This window comes from Schistocerca gregaria, chromosome 1 (assembly GCF_023897955.1).
Source record: "Schistocerca gregaria isolate iqSchGreg1 chromosome 1, iqSchGreg1.2, whole genome shotgun sequence".
Lineage (NCBI taxonomy): Eukaryota > Metazoa > Arthropoda > Insecta > Orthoptera > Acrididae > Schistocerca > Schistocerca gregaria.
The window spans coordinates 250,330,897-250,352,610 of NC_064920.1; the positions used below are offsets into that span (position 1 = coordinate 250,330,897).

Here is a 21,714-nt window from a genome sequence, read left to right on the forward strand (position 1 = left end):
CTTCAATTTAAACTCAGTTTGAAGTGTTCTGTCACTTGGGAGTTCTATTAGCTCCTCCTGTTCTACTGTTGCTAAGTGGATCATATTGAACAGATTGAAGGTTCTGGAAATTTATTCTTGAATTGTTGACGAAGGTTTTTGAGATAAAGTATGCCATTTCTATTACTTTTACCTACATCTGACTCATTTCCTATTTCCTTCCACGAAATCATTCAGACAAGAAAATATCTCACTGGTATCCTTCTGCTTCTGTCCAAGTTTCCTCTTTCTTGTTTAAAAAGATGATGTTACTATTTTGGCCTTGAAGTGATACATTAAGATCATTCAGTTTCTCAAAAATGTAGGCCAAGTAGCACAGTATTATAAGTCATTTTTCATCCAAAATCTGAGCCCAAGTGGGCTGGACTGGATGACAAGCTGCACAAAAATGGTAGCAGAAAGAACGCTGAACCCAGACAGCAATACTTACTAAAGACATTGTCCGTATGCCACTGCCAACAATGAAAGGTGTTCATGTTGTTTAACATTTCCCCCACCATGTCGAAGGGCGGGTGACGTCACACTAAATCGTCGTCACTCGTGTGAAACATTGCTCGTTAAGTGAGTCACTTGTTTACAATTTGTTTTGATCATTTTGCAAATTGTGCTTTTTGGGAGTTGCTTGTTGAGTGAGGTTACGCTGTATAGATATTTCACTGAAAGCTGGCACCACCCCCTCTATTACTCTATGTGTCACGCGTAAGAGTGGGGCGCACACCCCACTTTGAGGATGACTGACTTAGAGGATCCAGATTATATTGCTGATACTACCAAAAATTTCCCTTTGTAAATGTATACTGAGATGGTGTGATCGAGACCTCAGAGAACAACACAGCAGTTACTTGAAAGAGTGTTTGCAATCTGACATTAATATCTGGGTGAACGTAGTTCATGAAGTTGCTCTCTGCCAACTCTACTGTTCGGTATTTTGGTACAGTTTGTAAATGGCATAGTAAATGGTAGGATTACTGTTAGTATTAGTAGCGTTGGTAGGGAAAAGCATAAATGAATGTGTGAGAGAGAAACTGGAAGAAGGTGACTTCTCTTTCTTTTTTGTTTGTTTTGCACATAATTATAATCACATATCGCTCAGTTTTAGTCCCCTGTGTATTTTATACCCTTACAAAATACAAAGTACATTTTATAAGTAGTAAAAATTAGTTGATAGCATAACTTCTGCACTTTTATGTCACCAAAGCAATTACTTTTGATGCAAGTGTAATTAATATGCGCATCATCATCAGTGTTCTGCCAAAAGGCAGGTTTTCACATGGTAGTTCTCCAGGCTGTCCGGTCTTCTGCTATCCTCTTCAGGTCTGCATAATTTCCTCTTCCCTTTATGTCGTCTATCATCTTGTATCTCCTTCTTCCTCTCAGTCTTCTCCCACAAACCAATCCTTCCAAAGCATCTGCTAGCAAGCACTCCGTTCTCAGTGCATGGCCCAACCAGTTCTTTTTCCTTTCTCTTACAACCTTCAGCAGACATCTTCTCTCACCAACCCTTTCCAATATTCTTTCATTACTCACTCTTTCCATCCAGCTTATTCTCTCCATTCTCCTCCACATCCACATCTCAAATGCTTCTAACCTTTTTTCATCCTCCTGTCTCAGCGTCCATGGTTTTTACATCTACATCCATACTCCGAAAGCCACCTGACAGTGTGTGGCCCCATATAGTGCCGCACTCCAGACAAAACATTTGCCAAGCCTTTTCCTAAGTCCTTTATCTAATTTGCCACATAAGTCTCCTCTTTCTGTTGAATGCCTCCTTCACTATGGCAATTCAAGTTTTCACCTCCTGGTGACATCTCAAGTCTTCAGTTATTGTGCTTCCAAGATATTTCATTGCACTTACTTGGCTAATGGTAGATTGTCCTATTTTAATATTGGACCATCTGCTTCTTGTACTGATAACCATACTCTTTGTTTTTGCTGTGTTTATTTGCATCCCATATTCCACACAAGCTTCATTCAGATCTTTCAGCATGTTATTCACTGTCCGCTCACTTTCTGCCACTAATACCATGTCTTCAGCAAATGTTATACATTCTATTCTTTTTCCACCAAGACATATTCCTTTTTTCCCATCTAAGCCTTTCGTAATAATCTCTTCAAGATATACATTAAACAGTGGTGGGGAAAGGCAGCAACCTTGTCTAACACCTCGTCCAATTCTGCTTTCTTCTGACATTTCATTTCCTATAATTATCCTTACTTTCTGGTGTAAATATAGATTCTGTATCAGTCGTCTCTCTGTCCAATCTACTCCTTTCCTCTTCAAAATATCCATGAGCTTGTTCCACTGAACTCTGTCTAGGCTTAATATGCACAAACACAAAAAATCTATACAATTATTGTTATTATTTTGTTCTTAACTGCCGGCCGGTGTGGTTGTGCGCTTCTAGGCGCTTCAGTCTGGAACCGCGTGACTGCTATGGTCACAGGTTCGAATCCTGCCTCGGGCATGGATGTGTGTGATGTCCTTAGGTTAGTGAGGTTTAAGTAGTTCTAATTTCTAGGGGACGGATGACCACAGATGTTAAGTCCCATAGTGCTCAGAGCCATTTTTTGTTCTTAACTGAAGTTCATTGTCATGATGATAGGCAAGAGTTTCCTATTGTTTTGATAGTTCGAAAGTTGTTTATGAATAACAGAAACATTTTTTATATAAGCTCAATGAGGTATTGAAGGGGTGTATGACATGTCTTTATTTTGCGGCCCCATTTTATATTTTTTTATTTATTTGGGGGGGGGGGGGGGGGAGATTGCGTTTTCTAGTATTATATGATACATATGTCTTTTGTTATTACTTTTATTACAAAGTCCCTCTGTTTCACAGTACAATCAACAATTTTGTAATGAAACCTGAAGTAAACACTGATAAGTTCAATTTTGCTATTAATACTGTATACTTTTAAGTGACTGGTAGGAAGATAACTATGCAGAACAAAAATGTTCTATAGATTACACTTTCTAGGCAGTTAAGCTACTTCTGATTTGAAGGGGAATCTAGTAAGAAACTGATAGCATACACAAATGAAGTAATTTTTGAGTTAACACCTACCAGGCATACATCACACCGAACATACAGGTAATTTGGTTACGGATTTGACTGACCAAAACTACTTCAAAAACTACAGTCTACGGTAGCCTACAGTAGTTTTACAACACTGGTTGTGCTTGTCGCATGCCCCTCCATACTGCCGTACAGTAGCACTGTTGGTGAAGAGCGACAGCAATTGGTCAGTAGTGAACGGTTCCTAGGCTCTGATTGCAGTGCTTAAATGTTAGGCCATATGTTAGAAAAAAGCTATCATAAGTGACTCTTTTTTAACATCATATCTCCTGAGCAATGTGGCTGAAGTTGTCAGCTGAAAACAGTGTATAAAGATTTGTAAGGTTGAATAACAGAAGTATAGTGTGTCCAAAATTACTTTAGGATTGACTCTTCAGCAGGAGCATGTGGAGGCACCAGAACAGAGTTCCCACGTTCTGCATAGAACACGTGCATAATCTTATCTTTCATTCAGGTTGCTCAAACAGGCAAACTATTCACTTTACGGGTATGAAAATTGCAGAAATGTGTTCTGGAAGAGTTACACTACATATTGATTTTAGTTTTACGTTAATATGTTAATAATTAAGAAAATATACAGTTTACGAAAATGCATTTTTTCATATTTTTACCGAATTTTCAATATGCGGTAAACTTTTTTGTTATTGAAGTAAGTTGAATACACTATGTGAATGAAATCTTAATACAACATGTTTTCATATGTTCGAAACCAGAATTCTATTGGAGACCTCTAATATGAGATAATTTGACTTAAATATGATGCACAGTGGTCCATTTGCACATCAGCTACTAATCGGGCACTTCTTATCAAGCTGCGGAGCTATGGGGGTAGGAATGATCATCAAAATAAAATAAGAGAAATCAGAGCTCGAACAGAAAGGTTTAGGTGTTCGTTTTTCCCGCTCGCTGTTCGGGAGTGGAATAGTAGAGAGATAGTATGATTGTGGTTCGATGAACCCTCTGCCAAGCACTTAAATGTGAATTGCAGAGTAGTCATGTAGATGTATATGGTTTCGAGATAAAAAAACCAGCTCTTGACATGTTTGTAATGAAGCTGTTATTAATTTTTCTGGTCTGTCTATTTAATTTCAACACAACAAAAAATAAGAGTAAGCATGTTCATCACGATGGGAAAACATGTCTTAAATAAGCCAACCTCTGTTGTGTAGAAAGAATAAAGCAATGTAAATGACAAGGCCTCTGTATTGCACTATATTGTAAACAGTAATGATTGTTTTACGTAATACAGACTGGATTCCAGGGGTGAACTTCCTTTGGAATTAGTTGAAATTAAGGCTTTCTTATTAAAATTTCAAAACTGACTATATAATTTTGTTACATAGGTTAAATGTATTGGTATTGCCGGCAACATGATCTTTAATTTGACCCTTCTTCTTCTTCTTCTTCTTCTTCTTCTTCTTCTTCCCCAGCTCATCAATTTCATATAGAGGAAAATGTGCCTTATGGAGAAATTTTTCCATAATCTCTATCTTTTTAAGGTCATCACTTACATTGAGTTTGCTGTGATGGGTGCCTTGTCAGTGACAAATGAATGGTAAAGAGCATTATCTAGAACAATTGATGACAATTTTCCATGATTTGGCTTTAGTGAATCTTTGAACCACTTTGTAAATGTCACGTGCTTCGTTTCTTCACGATAATTTCCTGTTTTCCTTGATTTAGAAAGCAGAAGGCTATTTGGGAGAAATCTTGCTAAGTGCCTTTGTGAAGAAGAAGAAGAAGAAGAAGAAGAAGAAGAAGAAGAAGAAGAAGAAGTAGTCTGCCGCCCTTGCCAGATGGCATTGCCATTTTTCATTTAGCTGAGTCCACTGTCCAGCCATGCTTGACAATGTGACCAGAATTGACCCGTGTTTTGTCAAGACACATGACTTCATAGATATTTATGCTATGATTTCCCTTAAACATTGGCAGTGTCATGCAGTTATATCCTCCTCCTCGATCGACAGCGTACGGCTACAGAAATGTCCATAGTAAAAGCCCAGGTTGTGTTAAACTTCAGACAAGAATGTGTTGACTGTCTTGAAAAAGTTCTTAGTCTTTAAATGTGACCAACAGCCTCTTGAGTGCCAGATGTTTCTTTACTGCGATAGTAATCATAAACATGATGACGAATTCTATCCTCTGCAAACAAACTGATGTTGGGAATCCATTTATCCATATGATAGTTTTTTCCATCTGTGTAAGTTCGAGAGTTCTTCAGTTTCCTTTTCTTTGTCAGACATTTCCGTCTCTATCTCTACAACAGTGTTTTTATTTAAATTCAAAGCAGAAGCAGTTCTGTCGATTACTTTGGTAATGGAGAGCAGTGGACCACCATTAAGTTTTGTATTCTCAAAGGAAGCGCGTAACATGCAAACCATTAACCATTTCTCTTGACTGGCCTCATAAGGCAATTCCCTCAGAATGACATTAAACTTTTCCACTAATAACTTTTGACGAATTTCCCACTGACATCATTGGGTACCACCCTATGAATAACAGGGGAGGGGAGGGGGGGGGCAAAAAAAAAAACCGCACACACACACACACACACACACACACACACACACTCTGTCACAGGGCACAACAGTCACTGTCAATCCTAAAGTAGTTTTTGTCAGATTATACCGTACATGATCGGAGGAAAGTCTCATATACATATTGTTCTAGGCATTGGTACAATGTTAATAGTCAACCCAATCTGTGCTATATTATTAATTCAGTACTTGAAGGTACCATCTAACATAGGTAATTTTTAGTGAAAGTTGTTTACCTTAAGGCTCACTGTACTAATTTTGTTGGTATAATTATACATATACTTTTGTTTCAGGATCCTCACCAGCGGTACAAGATGGAGCCTTTATATGCTAATAAATGCAAATATTGTCCAAAGAGTTTTAAGAAGCCTTCCGACTTGGTACGCCATGTCCGTATCCATACTGGTGAACGCCCATATCAATGTAGTTTCTGCAATAAGTGTTTTACAGTGAAGTCAACATTAGACAGCCATCTAAAAACCCATGGAGGGCAGAAAACGTTTTCATGTCATGTATGTGGCTTCTTCTTTTCAACAAAAGGAAGTTTGAAAGTACATATGCGTCTTCATACAGGTAATCTATATAGTTACACCATTTGTTCCTTCCTTGTGCATTATTAGATTAATATAATATGGAGTTTCGATTTTCAAGCTTGTTACAAGAAAATATGTCCAATCCGAAGAATTTTACTCAGTTTCTTTCTTCCTTTCAAACACCTGTCATCTTGCCATGTGTAAAATGTGGTGCTGAGATTTATTTTCTTCATATCTCCTGAAAGAGCAGTTCCAGATAGTGTGCTATCATTTCCAAGAACTAATTTTAGAGCCCTTATATATACACATGTATCTTCCCCACCCCCAGCCTTCCTTTTCATTCTGTCATGGGTCTCCGACATGTAGATAGTACCAATGGTCTGACTAATAGATGCTACTTAGGTTAATGGATCTTTACTACAGCACAGATGACTTCTTTTTTTTGTTGACATGTAAGTTACACTTTGTGGTACCAAAGTTTTTTTGTGTACACCCTTAATTTTTAAATTTTCCTAATTAGTTTTATACATAATCATAAATTTTAACATTATTATAAAAAGGATAGATACATACAAGGCTATAGCCACAGCGCCATACTCATCAGCCACGTTTGTGTGACTTTTGGTTTTGTTAAAGTATATCTGCTTTCTATTTCCAAAGAAGGCCTTTCGGACAAAAGCTTAAATGTCTAGTAGTATTTCATAATATTATTGTTTCTCTATCCTGGACTATTTGTGGTTTAATTATGAATTTCAAGGTTTTTTTTAAAATAAATTCCTGTACTAAATATCAATTTAGCCCTAACTTTGTTGCTATGGAAGGGTTTGACAGGGTTACTACCATGTAATGATCATTGTCTCGTGGCTTTTTTTTTTCCCCCAGCCCTCTCTGAGCTTTTGTCATTCAGGACATCAGATCATTCAATGCAGTTTTCCTACATGTGCGTGGTTTCTTGAACATACCCGATACCCTAAATGGTTTCTGTATGTTCAAAGTTAACCTCAAGTACTTGCAGCATTTATCAATTTGAAGATGTCTTTAGGTTGTACAGAAATAAAAACTGGCAAGTTGACATTACCACAGACGACGATGCAAGCAACTCTGCAACCGCCGACGCGCTCTTTGGTTGTGGACTGCGGTGGGAGGAGATACAATTTAGTGTGCACCCTCAAGAGCTCAGTTCATCAGCAGACTTGACAATGGTGACATGTCTGATTGCCTAACTGTACCTGTTGGACACTATGGATGAGAAATACACCAGTGGACTGTTTGGTTAATAATATTCCATTTTCAGGCACAATATTTTTATTTTCTAATTACTGTCCATCATATTTTGGAGCTACACAATTCCATTTTCAATGACTATATAGACATAATGGTCATTACTTCTGATTTAGGTGTTCACTTAACAATAACAAGTCAATGCAATTGTTAGATGTAATAAGAAAAGTGTCTCAGGAGGATTTAATGAGAGAAAAATGCTAGAGTAATGACACAAATAAAGTGCTGTATATATTACTTGCATTTGCCCATGTAACATTCATCTTCTGCATTCGTGAAAAACTTCCACATTTGCACTTACATTTTGAACGATTTAACATGTTTGACAGTACTATGTGACTCAAATGATGCTTATTTAATCTTTGATGCAGTATCAAATTTCATATTGTTTTCATTTGCATAAATTGATGAAATAAAATCAGAAATTAAAAATCCATTAAGGCAGTGACAGTTAACAATTGAATATGTAAGAAAGTAAACCCAAGTTATTAACTGTCAATACTCTAAGTAATTTTTAATTTCTTATTTTATTTTATCACTCTATGTAAACAAAAAAATAGGAATTTCAATATCCATCACATGACTGTAACATAAGGTAAGTACACATCATTTGAGTTGTGTACTACTGTCATAATCATATTAAATTGTTTAAAATGTAAGTGCAAATATAGAACACTTTCATTAATGCGGAACACGAATGTTATGTGGTCAAACTCAGATTATTGTTGCAGTACTTCATTTCTCTCATTTCTTTAGCATTTTCCTCTCGTTAACCCACCTGAGATAGTTTTCGTGTTCCATCAAATGATTGTGTTCTTCTATTACTGCTATGTGAAAAACTAGTGCCCATTACATCCACCCACACGTTGAAAATGGAGTTGTAGCTCTGTAACACGTTGGACTGTAATTAGAAAATAAAGATATTTTGACTGAATACAGAATGTAAGTCAGTAATAGCCCATGATCTAGTATCTATTAACAACATAAATTATATCATTACTATGACTGTCATTTGGAATGTAAAGGAAGGTAGGAAGATTTTCTACTTAACAACTGCAACAAGGAATGGTGTAAGATTAGCTGAGCAGTCACCGTCGCTCATCTCAGAGACTAAAAATTTCAAGTACAAGTGGACAAAGTTAGTGTTGTACAATATGCCTTCAACAGATATGTGCCAAGCAAAGTTTTGAGAGGTGGGAAAGACTCACTGTGATTCATCACCATGTTATAAAGCAACTTTGAAAGCAGAGTGTTTCCCCAAATATTTAAAGCTTGCAAAAGCCTTGTAAGATAACAAAAAATGAAACAAAACTTACATGAAAGAGAGCCATCGGTGAACCATTCAACAAATTTAGAAGTAACTTTGCCATCAGGTGCTTTGACAGGACACCCAAAGAAGTTTTGATCTTCCATTATATCAGTAAATAGATAAAAGCTATCTGTCAAGTCACTCTGTAACCATACTGGTACTGAAACAAATGATGACAGAAAAGGCTGAAATACTTAAGGCAATTTTCTGAAATTGCTTCTCTGATAGAGATTGTAGCACGTGCAGTTTCTTCTTTCAGCAGTCTCAATGAATACAAAAATGGCAGATGATGAAACAAATAACTGTAGAACAGAAATTCAAAATGAAAAATCTCTCAGCAAAAGACAGACAAATGGATCCGATCTGATGAGATACATACATAATTCTACACAAGAGTATGTGAAAGAAGTTTCTCAACTTTTAGCAGCAATGTATCATAGGTTGCTGGAAGAACTAACCATTCAAAGTGATACTGAAAATGTGCAGGTGATTTCCTTTTTCAAGAATGGTCACTGAAGAGATGCACCCAACTATTGGCTTATGTTGCTAATGTAAGTCTGGTTTGAAGCTAAAGTACCTGTTTTACATGCACATATTATAACCTTTCTGGAAACCATATATCTCATCTGTAGGAATCAACATGGACTCTTCAAACAACAGTTGTAGGAAACCTAACTCACTGTCTATTCATGAGACTCAAAAAGCAGTTGATGCCATGTTAGTTGATTTCTGGAAGGCATTCACTACAGTTCTGTACTGTCACCTAATTAACAAAATACCATAGTATGCAATATCAGACCACCTTTGGGACTGGATTGAAGAGTTCTTAGTTAATTGGGACAGAGCATATTATTCACAATGAAAAGACAACTTCAAGCAGAAAAGAAAATTTGTGCATATCCCAAGGGAGTGCTAAGACTGATTTTGATTCAAATATGATATTCTGGTGAAACATTGTATATTGTACTAACTTATCAGAACCCCTTATTGTGTATTGTTATTGTATGATCTATGCTTTGGGTTATAAGCCAAATTGGGTCCTATGAAATAGGGTTAAAACCCAAAACCTAGGTTGTATAGTAATAATAATGATGGTGGTGACAAAGTTTGTGAAACAAGACAAAAAAGTGTTTTGTTTAGTTTATACAAAAGGCAATCACTGTTCACAATGTGTAGCAATGCCTAGTGGATAATCTCAGTGACACTGTGAGGCTGTTGACATGATGATGATGATGATGATGATGATGATGATGATGGAAATGTGTATATATAAATCACAATGTTAAAAAATTGTAATGATACGCAACAAGACCTGCAGAGGATCTACACTTCGTGTAGAGATTTACAGGTGACACCAAGCATGAATAAATGTAACATATTGCACATAAAGAGACAGAAAGACCCAGTATTGTTGATTAAATAGTGGCAGAACAATTGCTGATAGCAGATACCTTCATGAAATATCTGGAAGTAAGTGTATGAGGTGATTTAAAGTGCTGCCAGACTGAGACTCATTGGAAGAATCCTCAGAAAAGTGTATACCATCCACGAAGGAGATAGCTCACAGAACAGCCATTTGACCCATACTAAACTATTTCTCATTAGTCGAGGTAGGATTGATAGAGTAAATACAACAAATAAAAAGAGAAGCAGCACATTTCATTATTATCGATTCAATGTCTGCCCCCGGTAGCTGAATGGTCAGAGCGACAGACTATCAACCCTAAGAGCCCGGATCGATTCCCGGCCGGGTCGGAAATTTTCTCCGCTCAGGGACTGGGTGTTGTGTTGTCCTAATCATCATCATTTCATCTCCATTGACGTGCAAGTCGCCGAAGTGGTGTCAAATCGAAAGACTTCCCCCAGCGAACGGTCTACCCTATGGGAGGCCCTAGTCACACGTCATTATTATTATTATTATTATTATTATTATTATTATTATCGATTCAATTAATAAGTGCCAAACATCATGGAAGTGCTCATCCTATTCAAATGGCAGAAACTATAAGAGAAAGGTGTTACTCATTACTGTGTGCTGTATTGTTGAAATACAGAAGAGTCAACCAAAATATTGGTTGCTTCCACGCACACACACCCCACAAAAGACTCGGAGGTAAGATTAGAGAGATTAAAGTTCATGCAGAGGTTTACCAGCCGTTATTCTTCTCATACTCGATTTGTTGGTGAAACAGGAGAGGTGTGAAGTGACAGTGATACGAAAGTTATCCGTAGACCATGAAACATCCTGGTTCAGCTTGAGTGTCCACGTGCAGGTAACTGAGCACCCAAGGGAATAGGGCATACAACTGACACACAGGCAGTCAAGCAGCTAGGATGGCACAGGCAGTCAAGCAGCTGGGATGGAACCTTGGCAACAGTACAGCACCGGCCAGGCATTTGCTGGCAGCAGTGTCCAGGTGGCTTGTACATGCAGTGAATGCATGCAGTAGTTGTGTCTGGCAAGTAACTAGCAGTACCTGGATGACGGCGAGCTGAGAAGCATCCACGGTCACACACCCCCCTTGTACACTGCTGGAGCAGCCCGCCATAAAGTGGCCTGCAATGTGTGGATGTAGATGTAAGTGACTGAAGTTTGCAGCTACCACCAAAGGGTATTCGGACAAGCTGTCAAAATTCATAAATTTAACAAAACATCACATGGAATGAATATCTGTAAATTGTGCAAGCGTATTACCATTGTGTAAAAGCTCTTTTTACCACTTGAGCTGAGCTTCATATTACAAATACTAAAAATTTCTTTATGTGTCAGCACAACCTTCCACTGCCATAGCTTCCATCTGTTAATGGCTTTTTTACTGCACTAGAGTGATGTACTGCACAGATGATGTTTGGTGGAGACAAACACATAGAACAAACATGTGATGCAGCAAATTATTTTCTATGAAGAATGCATCATACATCCACATTGTTCCATCCACATTCGTATAGTCAGTGATGCTGTCTTACATTGTACCAGCAAAACATTAGGCAATCTAATGTAAATGTTTGCCTTAAGACTTGGGAAGAAACATCACTGTTATCCCTACAAATCATTTGGTTGGAAAGATGTGAAGTAACATTCAAAGTATTTCACTTTTTTTCATATCAAAATCTGTTTGCGAATTTGTCACAGTTCTTCAGTTAACTTTAATGGAATCTGTTTAGTATATCAATTCCTGTCATGATATCGCCAAAGCTTGTATTACTTGCTCATCTCCTCTGCCTTGTGGGGATAAGTTGATTTAATTCAGCCACCTCTATGGGAAAGTTTCTGTACCAAAACTGTCCCATCTATTAACTGCACATCTAATTTTCACAGCACTCCTTAACAATAAATCGTATCGGCATAGTCCATATCAATTCAGGCAGCCTAGGAAAAAATCTTATCTTATAGTCTCAGATGTTACTGAATTTAGCTTATGTTACAATGAAGGACTAATGAGGAACAAGTTTTTTCTTCCCCCCCCCCCCCCTCTCAACAACAAAACATCTGCTCAGAGATACAGCCCTCCAAAGATGACACTGCGCATACCATTTTGAAGACGCAAATTTTGGAAAAAAAATTAAAATGCTTTGTCTCTGGAACAGTTCTAGATATTTTGTTGGTTTTTTATTATTATTTGAAAGATAATTGTTTTATGATAACAAAGGAATCATCCATTTGGATTTATCTGTCAAAGTTCTTTTACCATAGCGTTCTGATTTTTTTTATAAATTAGAAACTTTTTGTTCCAAGAATTCCAATCTATAAAATTTTGATTTTTTTCTATTGATTAGTACCATATACTTCTGAGTTCCCTGGAGAGCTTCCACTTTTAGGTTGAACAGGTTTTATAAAAACTTGAAATTTTTGCCATGCATAAAACCTGTTTTATTACCAAATTACCCCATAACAGGCTCACAAAAATCAAAACCTAGCTTTATTTAACAAAATTTTAGTTTTGGAAGATGAGTAAGAGACTCATTTTTCAAGCATTTTAAGTGGTTCCAAAATGTATGTGAAAGGTCCAAAGACTTAAAGGTTTCAATTTATACAACTTCTGTGAACTCTGTTTTGTACTGAAATTAGCCAGTCAATTAACTAAAAATATGTTCCACTGCTTCAGTGTCTTCCTTTGATATAGTGTGTTGCTTTCCTGTTGAACCAATAGGAACTGGAGAACTTATAATCTTCAAAACATTGTGAACAGGAATTGAGCCCTGATGGCATTGTTGCTGTTCTTCAGCCAGCTGGTCAGTGTGGTAGCATAAAATTCACTACAGTTTCATTTAATGCATAACTGGTGTCTATAATTCTTGCCATCCACCTGTCACATTCATTCACACACGCCACAAACATCCCCCTTCTCAGGTTGTGAATCTGAATATTATTGTGCTGTTTCTGAGGTGTTGGCCAAACAAAAGAAGTTTCTTCTTTCTTGCTCCTTAAAGTGTGTGCAATAGGAGTTCGTCCATTACTTTGAGTCCAAAAATGTTTCTTCTGAAGTCCTTTCACAGGAGTAGTTTGTTTGGACCATTCTTCTTTTTTCTACTCACAGAATTCGATTTCCTCTTTAGACAAAAGATTGAGGGCTGTGGATGTGTAAGATTTCACGACTCTCGTAAAATCCTCAGCATTCTGAATCACAGCTGTAGTTGGTCTGGAAAGATTGTTTTGTAGTATAGTGCTTCAGCAGGCCTCCTACGCCATCACTAGGCCCTTTCCCATGACCAGCAGCACTGTATACCCAGTCAGTTGGACTTACTCAGTACAAACAGCTGGTAACGATTTTTAAAATGACTAAGGAGTACTCTCAGAAATAATGATGATCTCTGCCCCTGTTTGCAGTTGAAGAATTTTGCGCATTGCTAGCAAAGCATGTGCTGAGTCATATTCTGTGTCATCACTTCTAACAGCAACACTTGCGGTCTTGTTTTGAAAATATGTCACTTCCATAAAAATTGAAACCTGGTCATTACTCCAATGATACCCTTGTACTTCATGCAGTAGAATTACAGACCAGTTCTCAGCAAAATCACAGTGAAGCACTAAACATAGTTCTTCAACCTGTACACACCCTTTCACTTCTGTAATCTGTTGTTGTTGCAATTTCTTCAGATGCTGGTGTGTTACGGCTTGCACTGACCATTTACCAAGTTCATCAATGAAACTGTCAAATGCAACAGTTTTCTTAATTCGTTTATTTTCCTCTCATGTCACATATGTACTTTCTGCATAGTTATCTGCTACGACTTCCAGGCCAAGTGTCTGTAAAGACAGTCCTCCCTACCCAGGGTAGTTACCACATTCTAGAAACAAACAATTCTCTCACTTTACGTCACATACTACTAATGACTTCACATGCGCAACCAATGTGTCATATGTCACGCACTCCAGTAAATTATTCAAAGTTACCACACAAAGTTCAAAATTCACACAGTACACACATAAACAGACATTTCCAGGTGGGCGTGGAACTATCCACTTAGGTCATAGTGCATAAAATTATGATCTTCCAATATGTGAAGTTCTATAGTTGCTCTTATGAATTGCTAAAGTTTCTTTAATACTGCAAGTCATGTACCTCTTCACTCCACAACTTTTTGACCTTCAACTGTTACAGTTATAGTGTCTTTTTTTGTTGGCACTCTGGCAAGAACAGTCCCGTTTATCTTCCGTATAAAATGACTGCACTATTGGAACTTGAGCTGCTTCTACAGGATGACCATAATAGGGATCTGGTCTTCCAAAGACTCCTTTTACAGACCTCACATTTCTTTATTTGTCTACTATGTACTTTGATACTGATTGAATGTGGTTCTAAAGTGTTTTCTTTGAAAATGTCACTAGAGTAATAGTTAAAACTTGCACCTTTTGGCTGTAGGATGCACAATATTCAACAGCTGAATTGTATTTGTGAAAAATTCCTGGCAAGAGATGCAAGTGTGCTTTGGTTCATTTTCTTCTGAAGATTGAATTTCTACTTTGAAGGGTGTGGTCAGTTTTGCTGTAGTGTATTCATCCATAGCTTTTGTAATTTCTCTGCACTTTTGTGATGCATAGAGCTTATGACTCAACGTCACTTACCACAGTTTCTTAACAGGACTAACACCTAAACAACTACCTCAGTAGTTGACTGATTCAGGATATTTAATTCTTCCTCTATTGATGCAAACTCTCCATCATCTGCAGCATGGCAGGCTTCACCTTGTTCAGATACAATTATTGTTGTTATTCTGTCAAAACATTCAGAACACAAAAAGTCATCGCTGGAAACATCTTCACTTTGAAACAAAGTTTCCAAATGAGAACAGTTATTCTCAACCTGAACAAAGTCTGTTGGTTTTTATATATATAATCACAAACACTATGTGATCAAAGGTATCCAGACACCTGGCTGAAAATGGCTTAAAAGTTCATAGTGCCCTCCATCGGTAACGCTGGAATTCAGTATAGTGTTAGCCTTTATGCCAGCTTCCACTCTCGCAGGCGTAAGTTCAGTATGGTGCTGTAAGGTTTCTTGGGAAATGGCAGCTCATTCTTCGCATTGTGCTGCACTGAGGAGAGATATCGAAGCCAGTTGGTGAGGCCTGGCACGAAGTCAGCATCCCAAAAGATCCCAAAGGTGTTTATAGGATTTAGGTCAGGACTCTGTGCAGGCCAGTCCATTACAGGGATGTTATTGTCTTGTAATTACTCCGCCAAAGGCCGTGAATTATGAACAGTTGCTCAATTGTGTTGAAAGGTGCAATCACCATCCCCGAAGTGCTTGTCAACAGTGGGAACAACAAGGTGCTTAAAACATCAATCTAGGCCTGTGCTGTGGTAGTGCCACATAAAGCAACAAGGGGTGCAGGCCTCTTCATCGTCGCTGAATTTTACTGTTGGCACTACACATGCTGGTAGATGACGTTCACCGGTCATTCACCATACCCACAGCCTGCCATCGGATCGCCACATTGTGTACTGTGATTCGTCACTCCACACTACGTTTTTCCACTGTTCAATCATCCAACTTTTACGCTCCTTACACCAAGCGAGGCATTGTTTGGCGTTTATCGGCGTGATGTGCTTATGAGCAGGCACTCTACCACGAAATCCAAGTTTTCTCACCTTCCGCCCAACTGTCATAGTACTTGCAGTTGATCCTGATACAGTTTGGAATTCGTGTGTGATGGCCTGGATAGATGTCTGCCTATTACACGTTATGGCCCTCTTCTACTGGTGGTAGTGGTGGTCTGTGTCAGTCAACAGGTGAAATCAACCTGTATGCTTTTGTGTTGTAGGTCCCTTCACGTTTCCACCTCACTATCACATTGGAAACAAGTGTACCTAGGAAGTGTGAAAATCTTGCGTACAGACACATAACACCAGTGACACCCAATCACCTGACCATGTTCGAAGCCCATGAGTTCTGCAGAGTGCCCCATTCTGCTCCTTCACATCGTGTAATGACTACTGATGTCACTAATATAGAGTGCCTGGCAGTAGATGGCAGCACAACGTGCCTAATATGAAAAACGTATGTTTTTGGGGGTGTCCGGATACTTTTGATCACCTATTGTATATCACTCTTTTATTGGTATGCAAATAGCAAGCACACATCACTCTCCTGTGTTTCCAATCAGAAGACATTTCAAACAGTCCTTTTCACAGAACTCACTGGATGGTCTCAGATTTCTCAGAAGCGTCTTCAGTAAACAAATAAGCACTGAACAACTGCACTGCAGAAACCTGCTATGAAAAACCACAACAAAGAAATTGACAAGAAACTACAACAAAGTGTAAGAAATAACTGCAACAAAGAAAGCGATAAGACATAATTGCAGAAAAGACAAAAGAAATAAACATTGTAACAAAGAAATTAGTAAGAAATAACTCCAGTAAAGACATATTATCCTTGAAAGTTAAAAAAAGATTTTTTTTTTAATAAAACCTGTCCAACTTAACAGTGGAAGCTCTCCTTTACAGAGGCTATAGTAGTACATGGTACTAATCAACAGAACAGAAATCTAAATTTCTGAATTAGCATTTTTGAAAAGAAAAAATTCTGTAAATTATAAAAAAAAAATTCAAAAGATGGCAATAAAAGAACTTTGACAATGTCTAAATGGAGGAGGCATGTGTCTCGTGGCAAGGATTTTTATGTAGAAAAGAAAAAAAATTACATGTTTCTTAATTACTCCCAAATTTTAACATAAGCTAAATTCAGTAACATCCTAGATTATGAAGGTTTCCCCACCTGCCTGAAGTGATAAGGATTATGCCTATCTAGTTTATACATCAATCAGCATCAAGAATGTGTTGTCAAAATTAAACAGCCTCTGCCTCTTATTAGTGAAATTTGAAAGTTCTATGTAAATCACAAGTTTAATTTAAAATTAATTCTGACTACTAACTGTAAAAGATGGTTGTCAGTGAAGGTGTCTGTCTGTGTCTGTGTGTGTGTCTGTGTCTGTGTGTGTGTGTCTGTCTGTCTGTGTGTGTGTGTGTGTGTGTGTGTGTGTGTGTGTGCAGTCACATGAGTAGCATTAAAACTGCAAACTATCAATAAAGAAATAAAAACATTATGAGAATTGCATCTTAATTTTACATTGCTTGGCTCTAGTAATACCAGGTGTAAAAGTATGAAACCGGAATTTAGGAGCTGTAATGGCTGACGACGAATGCCAAATCGTATAACCCAAGTTCCATACATCGGTGTCTTTTTCAAACCCGTAAACATGTTGAGTTTTGTGCCTACGAACTATTATTTGCAGACAGCCATTGGTTTTATGCTATGATTTGAAGAAAACTGCTGCAGAATTGCATTGAATGCTTGTCGAAGCTTTTGGCGAACATGCCTGCGGAAAAACACAGTGTTTCAATTGGTTCCAAAAACTCAAAATCGGTGATTTTGATGTAAGAAACAATGAGCATGGGAAACCACCAAAAAAATTCATAGACAATGAGTTGCAGGCCATATTGGAGGAAGATGATACTCAGACTCAACAGGAACTCGCGGAGCAATTGAATGTGACGCAGAAAGCTGTTTCTCTTCAGTTGAAATCTATAGAAAATGTGCGGAGGGGAGGGGGGTTCTGCATGAACTGAATGAAAGACTGTAAGCAAATCAAAAGACCACTTGGGCAATGCTGCTCACCAGGTACAAGTGAAAGTGGTTTCTCCATGAATAGTGACAGATGATGAAAAATGGATATATTTTGAGAATCCTAAGTGTCGTGTAAATCATGGGTGACTCCAGGAAAATCATTGACATCCACTGCAAGACCAAATAGCTTCGGAAGGAAGAGAGTGCTCTGTGTTTGGTGGGGTCAGAAGGGTGCCATCTGTCATGAGCTACTAAAACCTGTTGAAACCATTAACATTGATCGCTACCAACAGCAAATGATTGATTAAAGTCGAGCATTGCATGAAAAACGACTGGAATATGGAAAAAGGCAACACAGTCACATTGCTCCACGATAATGCCCCATCACACACAGCAAAACAGGTCAGGAAAATGATCGAGGCATTCAGTTGGGAAGTACCAAGGTATGCGGCTTATTTTGCAGACTTACCGCCATCCGATTGTCATCCATTTGCCTCACTGGGAAATTCTCTCGCTGAACAACGCTTCATTTCATGTGAAAATGAACGAAAATGGCTCGCTGACTGGTCCGCTTCCAAAGAACAACTTTTTTTTTCATGGCCTGCCAGAGAGGTGGGAGAAATGTATAAATAGCAAGAGATTATTTTAAATTAAATATTGTCTATCAGTTTCAAAATACAGACGTGTAATTATTGCAACTAAATTCCAGTTTCATGTTTCTCCACCTAGTATTTTCCAAATTTTGGATTCAACCAACTCATACCAGTTACAATTTTGCAAGAAAAAACTTAGAAGTAAATATATGTTAAGTTTGTCTTACAGCCTTCATAATAATTTATTGAGTACAGTCTGGTCGTGAAAATGTGTTAATGCAATATTAACTCTTTCCCCCTAGGAGCCAAACCATTCAAGTGTCCAGTGTGTGACGCAAGATTTCGGACATCAGGGCACCGAAAGGCTCATCTTGCTTCGCACATTAAAGAAACCAGTAGACTGAACAGACAAAGAAAGCAGCCTAAACTTCGGGGTATTTCACCAGCTGTGAAGGATCAAGAGAAAAATACTGAAAATATGGTAACTGAGAGAGAGATACACCAAGCAGAAAACGAAAATGCAGAGGCAGATTTGAACAATTCCACATTTTTAGTCACTGGAGACAGTTCTCAAGTTGTCAATAACTTCCAGTTTCAACTAGCTGATAGCTTTCAGATAGATACTTCAGGGAATCTGATACCTACACAGGCCTTACAACTTGATGAAGCAATTCTACAACAGATACAAGCTTCCAATATTATTATTCAGGCACCAGGAACGGAACAGAGTGTTTGTCAGGAAACATTTCAAGTGTCAACAGATGATCAAAATTTGGGTACTGTACGTTTTGAAATACCTTTTATAAATGTTCAGCAGACATCATCAGATAATGTGACGACCACCGGCGACATTGTTTTTAATGTTGAAAGTGAATTAGATGTTGATATTGACAACAATGCTTCTTCAACAACTCCCTCCACAACTTCACGTTTCAGGGTCAGTGACAGTCGCAAAGGTGGCAGATCTCTAGTGCCTGTTGGTGGTCAGAAGAAGACAGATGACGATTTCTTTGTGTATCATGACTGTCAAGTGTGTGGTAAATGGTTCTCAAAACCAAGTCAGTTACAACGGCACGCTCGTATTCATACAGGAGAGCAACCCTTCCAGTGCACTGTATGTAACAAAAGATTCAATCAGAAGGATGCTTTGAGTATACATTTAAAAAGTCACACAGGTGAAAGGCCATTTGCTTGTCAGTATTGTGATTACTCCTTCACACAAAAAGGTAACTTGAAGACCCACATTAAGCGAGTTCACAGATTCAGTTGTTCTGAGCTTGGGACGAAAGGTCCACCTACACCCAAATCAGTTATTAAGTTAAAACCTTCAATAAGCAGTGAAACTGACGTTGATAAAAGCCTTGATCTCGATAGAGTTGTTGATGACTTGTTTCCTCAGATGAACAGTACTTTTCTTACAGACCCATAATATGTAAATTATTTGCATGTTTGCATGCATTTTCCAGTACAAATATTGTTTACATCAGAAATGATGTTACAACTGCCGTAAATATTTATAAATGTAATGCATTTCCAGAAAATGTAATTGTATATTTGTATTGTAAATATATTTTGAAATTGTGATTTTTCTTTGCTGTTTATTTATAAAATATTTTTTTTTACTTTTATTGTATTTACTTAAAAAGAACTTGCAGTTAAATACTTTTACATTAATAAAATATGTATGCAGATTGCTTATAAACATCATGAGTGTATGTTTCTATATTTTTTTATTGCAATGACAAACAGTCATCTACAATTTCAAATTACTGTGTTGGAAATCCCAGAGGAATATTCTTCACAATCCAGTGGCACATTTCAATAATACCAACACATATGTAACTTGTTTGACTGAGTGCTTTTGATAATGACTCTGCCTTTCTCTCTGGGTAATTATGTTGACAGCTGGGAAGCGTTTGGGTATCCTTAGTATTCCCAAATTAATTTACGACCTTCACCTGACATAACCCTTGTCTGTGTAACACCCATTGAGAAGTGGTATAGCGAGATCAGCAACCATATCTCCAAAAATAGAATTAGCAAACTGTGCTAGGTAGACGAGAGATGCGCACTGCTTCCCTGAAGTACAAATTTTTACTGCAACTATTTGTTTGAAGAGTGTGACCTATACGGCTGATAAATGTGTAGCATTTCATTGAACTGGTAAAATAAGAACATTCTTTTTAGAGTGAGACCGTTTGATGTCATTCGGTCACTTTACTAATGGCTTCTAATGTTAATGTTGCGTAATAAGTCAGATCAACCTGTCCACTACGCCCTGTCAGGAACTCTGCAACTACACTGATGGATAACTTGAGTACCATGTCCTGTTGTTCAGAGCAGGTAGAATGGAAGCAGAGGCACTGTGTTGTAACTCAGCAGTTAACTGTGGTGCAGCCTGTGGTTTTGCATGTGGTTATATAAAACTGAATTGTATATAAAATGCAGTGTTTTATGGTTCACCTGTTAGTGTAAATAATGGAGAGGCAGTGAATTCATTCACACTAATACGATCAAAAACTAAATGTATGGTTGCCAGAGCCAGACACCTGTGGGTAAATAGTGCATACAATTGCTGCTACTTAAAGATACGAGAATTATGCAAACAAATGTATCTAATGTTTAAAGTACACTCATCCACCTAGCAAAATGAGAAAACTTCAGTTTCCCATCTGTACTTATAAAAAATCCGAAAAATTGTCATGTCTGTTTGAACACACTTCCCCAGAACTATTTGACAAATTTTCATGGGGTTCTGTAGGTAAGTTAAACTTAGTTTAGGGCAACATATAGGCTTCAGTTCATTAGAATCAAATCAAAAAAAAGATAAGTAATTGAAAGTTTTACCCATACTAATATTATAAAGGTGAAAATAACTCTGTTATGTTTTTACAACCAACCTGCTGAACCGGTTTTCATGTAACGTACAGAGAGAGCGTGAATCTTGAGGAGAAACAAGCTACTTTAGAATGTGTGTAGGACAAGATATTTGCTTATTTGAAGAATAATATGCAAATTAGGGGAAAATATTTACTCTTGGACTTTTTATCTTTATATATTTGTGAAAATGCTTTTATTGGCTGAAATGTGTATGTGATAAGATTCAAAGTAAAAGAGTTCTATGGTTATACGATCTTCATTGTGTTTTATCCATACATCCACACTAATTATTCTATAATGTACACTTAGCATAATGTATAGCTACTTCCGCAGCACAATGCATAGATGCTGGCTCCTGCACATACCCCTCTGTCTGCAATGCTGTGCATGGCGAA

At 37.7% G+C, this 21,714-nt stretch overlaps 1 protein-coding gene across 2 annotated transcripts in view; it reads left to right on the forward strand.

The window, feature by feature from the left end:
• LOC126339177 (zinc finger protein 236-like) overlaps positions 1-20,146 on the forward strand; it is a 216,534-nt gene extending 196,388 nt beyond the window's left edge. For both annotated transcript variants that reach the window (XM_050001610.1, XM_050001609.1), the window contains exons 25-26: positions 5,946-6,225; positions 18,742-20,146. In XM_050001610.1, coding sequence (XP_049857567.1) covers positions 5,946-6,225; positions 18,742-19,868 — 1,407 coding nt within the window. In that variant the 3' untranslated portion in view covers positions 19,869-20,146. The remainder of the gene's footprint in view (positions 1-5,945; positions 6,226-18,741) is intronic.
• The last annotated feature ends 1,568 nt before the right edge of the window (positions 20,147-21,714 follow it).